This window comes from Nicotiana tabacum, chromosome 22 (assembly GCF_000715075.1).
Source record: "Nicotiana tabacum cultivar K326 chromosome 22, ASM71507v2, whole genome shotgun sequence".
In the NCBI taxonomy this organism is placed as follows: domain Eukaryota; kingdom Viridiplantae; phylum Streptophyta; class Magnoliopsida; order Solanales; family Solanaceae; genus Nicotiana; species Nicotiana tabacum.
Genome location: NC_134101.1, coordinates 165,791,399 through 165,797,862, shown reverse-complemented (window position 1 = coordinate 165,797,862; position 6,464 = coordinate 165,791,399). Strand labels below are relative to the sequence as shown.

Genomic DNA, 6,464 nt, shown 5'->3' with positions numbered 1-6,464 from the left:
ATTTATAGTATTATAGCATTTAAAAATACAAAAAAAAAAATAGTTTCACTCGTAGTATTTAGTTTTATATTAGCTTATTTTAATTTAGAGTAATTTTTACATTTTTATAGATACATTGTATTATTTGGTCTTTTTAGCCTAAGTTCAAACCCAAAAGATATGGTCCAACTCAGTTACCCTTAGCTCATTCTTTCCAATTCATTAGCCCACTTAAGTGCAAGATTTAATCCTAACCATCTATTTTCTTCTAATCCAATGGACATCATTCCTTCCTACCTTCATATAAAATACCCAATTATAGAAACCCTACCATAAGTTTTCAATTCCTAGACCTAGACAACAAAACAAAAAAGGCAGACCCTTCAACTCAAAAATTCCGGCGCCTCACCCCACCTCACAAAAGCAGCGACAACACCTTGAAACGTGTCTATGTGCTCCAAGTTGGTTCGATCATACACAAAAGCAAAGATGGTTTGTTTTGTTCCACGTTCTTACCTCCTTGTTCTTTGAGGTTTTAATTGTATTCTTCTATCCCAATGCTGGTAGCCGGTGAGTTTTTCCTGTATTATTTTTGTTTCTCTCCTTCTGTATTTTAGATCTTTCCCTGTTCATGGGTGGTTTGACATATATGTGTATGCATTTGTCGAGATTCACTTTCACCTAACCAAGGTTTTTATTTCTGCATGTTTATTGTTATAATTTCTTTGTACATGTTTATTTTGTTGTTTAATCATATGTGTTTATTCTTAAATTCTTTTTGTGCTTTTTTTTGGATTTCTAATTTTCTGAATGGAGCATTGGGTGGAATATTTTTGTTCGCCTCATCCCGTAAAGTAAGAAATAAGTACTTACAAAGGTATATTAGCGCACACACTCTCTGTCCGACCAATTGATAATTTTAATTAATCGTTGTCCCATTTTTTTTCTTTGGCTTTTCTTGTAAAAATTTTCTTGTTTGACCCTTTATTGTATGGTATGTATTTGGCCTCAATACTTTTATGAGATGGAATAGTTTTTGCATAGTTAATGAGACAAATTAAAATATATCGGGTTAGTAAGTCTTTAATAATATTTTATCCATGATTCATGATTTTACAACAAATTCCAAAATGGTTTAGGAAATGTAACCTTTATACCGTAATTTGCTTTAAGTGCGATTAATAAACCATCGTGATTATGGATACGGTTCTCGTGACATAGTTACGATGCCTAATTCCAAAATTCGGGTATGCATTTTATGTAATCCGAATATAACAACTTCAAATAATAACTCTTTAAAATAAATTGAGGCAGACCATGCCAAACAAAATTTATAATCCATGGCCCTCATAGATTCAAGAACTAGCACTTATAGAAAAAAGTTTGAGGTGTGCCATAAATAAATTAAATCATCCATGGCCCTCACAAATGTTGCTATTGAAAATTGAATCTTCGTAGTTGCTTTGGGCGCGCTATTTAAATAATTCATCATAGCTACGGGTACGGTTCCCGTGATGTAGTTATTTTTAATTACTAAATCCAGGTGTACATTTCATGTGATCCAATTTTAATTTCTCAAACAATGTTAAATAGAAAGTGTCGCAAACCATGAGTGCATTTCATGTAGCGTGGTTTAAGACGTGTTTTAAATAACATTGAATCTTCCTAAAAGCGGTTTAAAATTAATTAAAAGCGGTTCTGAAGCTAAAAATGCACCATAGGTGAAAACATGTAATAAATCGGATAATAGGCCAATTTTAATAGTTTAAGCGACCGTGCTAGAACCACGGAACCCGGGAATGCCTAACACCTTCTCTTGGGTTAACAAAATTCCTTATCTAGAATTTCTGGTTCGCAGACTTTTAAATAAAGTTGAAATTTCCTCGATTTGAGATTTTAAAATAAATCGGTGGCTTGGGACACCAAATAAACTATCCCAAGTGGCGACTCTGATAGATTAAATAAATAATCGCATTTCGATTTATGTCATTTTAATTGGAAAAACTCCCTTATATACCCTCTCGGATGGTAAAAAGGAGGTTTGACAATTGCCACGTCCATATTCGTTGATACATTCATAGTAATAATTTTATCTTCTTTCAGACTTATCACATACTACTATCACATTCTCTTAAGGGAATGATAATGGAGCAAATTCAATGGAACATGTTTTCACTTCTTGTGCTCACGATCATACATGACTTTGATCATGGCAAGACATATAAATTTTACCACTTCGAGTGGTTATAATTTCTTACTAACTCCATTAGAGTTATAATCAAAATTTATTGTCTTTGCTTGTATTTAAAATCAAATTATAGAATGTCAAGAATTTGAAAGAGAAAAGTAAAATACTTACCTTAAATTCAGAATTTAATCATGAAAGAAGTTCATGGAACAATTGACAATTATTATACTCAATCCCAAAGCTTCTACTCAATTGGTTATAGTTTCGTGCTGATAACGTGTTATAAAACAATAAAAGAAAAAGAAAAGTATTGCAGAGAAAAGTAGGGAGAGAGAATTCTTATTGATTTGGGATCAATTACAATGAAATAGAACCCTTCTATTTATAGGAGAAAAGTGACTTAGCCACCAACTAACAAACCCTAAAATCTCTCTAAAATATAGATATTCACATTTACAACATAAACAAATTTTTTTAAGTAATCAAGGGAATGTGCGCGACACTGTCAAGATGTGGGAACAGCTAGCCAATCACGTGAGAATAAACGTACTTACTGAAGGGCAACCTTCCTCAAACGTAGGATGTTTCATACGGTAATTATTCATCGAGTTCTCCGCACACGATCCTGTGCCGGCCTGCCGGCTATAAAAAGGACTTGGTAACAACCTCTCTTTTCGAAGCTTCCTTGTCTTTTGCAACTCCAAAAATAGGGGCGAGTTTTCTCCATCACTCCATCCCATTTTCTGCACCATGGCCGAGGCAGCTGCCAAGCCACCTACAGATGCAGTAAGTACACCATGCCTTTTTTCGTATTTTCTCCAATTCCTTTTTATTTAGGAAGTACATGCACACAAGTACCACTATTCTTGCCCTATAATAAGTAACTTTTGTTTTAGTGATCGATTTGTTATCTCCATATGTAGTTTTCGGCAATTTTTGCCTCATGAGATAACTTTTAAAATTTTACAGTTAAGTCTGGCCAATGTTCATTTTTGATGTTAGAGTCAAACTTATCTGAAATCTCAAAGCCTCATGTTATGTTGTCCACACCTTATACGTTCAGATCTAAACGTGTTAAATTATCTCATATTAGTAATTGAGGAAATGCATTATTGACTTCTTAAACGGACCTGACAATTTTCATCTCATGAGTAAGCTTTTGAAATTGAATTGGCCCAAATTCCCCTTTCTTAACACACCTAAGGTTCTCTAACAGCTTAATTTTTCCTTATTCCCGGTACTTTCATTCTTAAATGTAGATGTTTTTTCAAATGTCAATGGCAAACGATATGCTGAAATTCAGAAGTTTAACTTTGTATCTAATTGTCTATAACTGAAGGTAGCAGAGGATGAGAGGAAACTCAAATATTTGGATTTCGTTCAAGTTACAGCGATCTATGTGATAGTTTGCTTCTCCACTTTGTACGAATACGCCAAAGGAAACTCCGGGCCACTGAAACCTGGTGTTGAAGCTGTAGAAGCCACTGTTAAAACCGTCATCGGACCGGTTTACGAAAAATTCCACGACGTGCCTTTCGATCTCCTCAAGTTCGTCTACTTCAAGGTTTTTACATTCTTAAAATTTCTTTATGACCAATTAATAAATAAATTTTACTCGTAGTGTTCGCACCATACTTTTTCATTATAAAGTCAAAGTATGGGCAGCGTGTACAAAGTATGGGTGAGACCGGGCAAATTGAGTAGGGTGCGTATGGGCAGCGTGTACAAAGTATTCTTTTTCTATTTCAATTCATTTGGCACTTTTTCATTATAAAGTGAAAATTTAATTGATTTTCTAAATTAAATTGGACTAAATTGATACGTTTTTCAAATTAAATTTTAGACAAATATATTTAGAACTTGAGGTTAAATGCTAAATTGTTTTTATTGAAATATTAAGAAAACATTGTTTGAATCTGGGCAATTCTCATATTCGGACTTGTATTGTCTTTTAAGTTTTGATTTCAAACTTTGCGTTCAATTTATATGAAATGTCAACTTGCAAGCTCAAATCTGTGAATCCACTATCAAATTCCGCCTAAAAGTATCAAACATTTTAAACGGATTGTTATCTGATTAGCGAGTGACGAAATATGCAGGTTGAAGATTTGATGATCGAAGTAGATCGCCATGTACCTTATTTGCTGAAGCAGACGTCATACCAAGCTCTGTTGCTGGCTCAGAAGGTTCCTGAATTAGCTCGAGATCTCGCCAGCGAGATACAGCGTGATGGCTTGGTTGACACGGCGAACAGCGTAGCCAAAGCGCTTTACAAAAAGTACGAACCTACAGGCAAGGAGCTATACGAAAAGTACGAGCCATTAGCCGAGAAGAATGCGGTTTCGGCTTGGCGGTCTTTGAACAGGCTTCCGCTATTCCCTCAAGTGGCTCAGATTTTGGTGCCGACGGCTGCTTATTGGAGCGAGAAATACAATCAAGCTGTGGCGTATGCGTCGGAGAGAGGCTATGCGGCGGCGTATTATTTTCCGATTATTCCTCTGGAGAGGATCGCGAAGGTGTTTGAAGGCGGCGCCGGCGCCGCTGAGAACGGGCATTCCGTTTCCGTGAATGACGGTTCGGTTACTTTGGCGCAATGACCATTTTTGCATTTCTATAAATTTTTTTCAGTAGGTAACGTATGGATGGACTGGGGCTGGGCCCATTTGGTTTTGTTTGTTACTCACATTGTTATCTGTAGTGAAAAAAAGTACTAATTATTATCTTTATATCATAAGCCATTATTTATCTAATTGCTACATATACTGTATTAGTGTGCTCATATTTCTTGCTTCTGAAATTCCACTGAATAACTGGTTATTTCGTCTGCTTTTGGGTCTTAAGCAGTGTTTAAAAGGATGGATGCAGGACAGAGCATTTTAATTATCAAGGGGTGGGATGTTAGCTAAGAGAAATGAGCAAGCTCCACAAACTTATGGTCTGGAGTTTAACAAAGCACATATTCAATAATATTCTAAATTACCATCTTTTAGATTATGGAATAAATCATACTTATTTTTATTAAGTTTTAATCAAATCCTTAAAACAAAATATAAAATTTTAGAGGTTTCAGAGTTTGTCTAGCAAACATTCCAAGGCATAAAGCGGCACTGGTTGAATATGGGACATATTAGTCCCTTTGAGCGTCCTAGAACGTTAAGAAGCTTCTTGTATAGGATAAAATATGTACATATTAAATACCCGCATGATAAAGCGACACGTGGAGCCGAAGACAGAATCAAGTCTGAAGGCAACGATCTTGTTTGTCCCCGGAGGGAATGGTGTTCATGAAAGCAGAATAAATGTTTGTCACCCGGTAGCATTTAATGGAGAATATTCTATAGCATTAAGTATATAGTCTGTTACAGAAAAATATAGCATTCACTGCCTATCGTTACACATTCTTCAATGACCCTTATAATTGTCATTTAAGAAGGGCTTGATCTTAGGACCTTGTTCTCTAGGTGCAGTTATAAATAGAGAGCTCAACAACCATTGTAGTACACGAATTTTCTGACATGCTGATACTATACTTTGCTAAAAGCTCAATAATATCTTATCTTCTTGCTTATTAATATTTTTACTACTGCCTCCGGAAGCTCTGCTCCCAGAAACAAGATTTCTGTTGTCTTATCTCGATTTCAACGCTAAGTCTTACATTCTTGTTTAATTTATTTATCATTTTGGGATCAAATCGATTCACTTGTCTATAAATCACGTATAAATTTAACTATATCATTTTACGGATAAATAGTTTGACGCCCACCGTGGGGCTTAGACAGTTGTGTAATTGAGTTGATCCTTGCATCTATTGCTAACCCGTTTGATTCTTTGCACTTAACAAAAATCATAGAAAATGGTAGATAACAATGTCAACATCGCACACAACATTGAGGCCCAAGGAAATAAGCCTCAACACGAAGATTCAATCAGTGATACCCGTAACGAGGGGGGACGAGGCCCCATCGGTCCACGGTGGGCAATATCCGCGATGTGTTCGAGAGGCAACTCCTAATGATACAGAAGATGAGCATGTTGAAACAGTAAAAAGAGCAACAAAAAGTCATTATGGGCCACCTCTCACGACAGGATTAGGTCATGACAAAGTTGAAGCAGGCGTTGTGAGGTGTTTCCAACAATGTGAATGGACGAGGTTTAATTCCTCCCGGTGCTCCCACAAATCAAACAACGCATAGGTTCAACAACAATACCTCAAGGGGCGAAGTCGGCTTCGACAGGGCCGGGGGGAATGGTAGTGGATCTGGTAACAACAATGAGAATGATCCTTTAAAACCGAACT

General features: G+C 36.0%; 1 protein-coding gene across 1 annotated transcript; it reads left to right on the top strand.

The window, feature by feature from the left end:
* The first annotated feature begins 2,796 nt into the window (after nt 1–2,796).
* On the top strand, nt 2,797–4,925 carry LOC107797963 (stress-related protein-like). The gene is made up of 3 exons (XM_016620881.2): nt 2,797–2,953; nt 3,507–3,731; nt 4,267–4,925. The coding sequence occupies exons 1-3, from the start codon at nt 2,918–2,920 to the stop codon at nt 4,762–4,764; spliced, it is 759 nt and encodes a 252-aa protein (XP_016476367.1). The 5' UTR covers nt 2,797–2,917; the 3' UTR covers nt 4,765–4,925.
* The last annotated feature ends 1,539 nt before the right edge of the window (nt 4,926–6,464 follow it).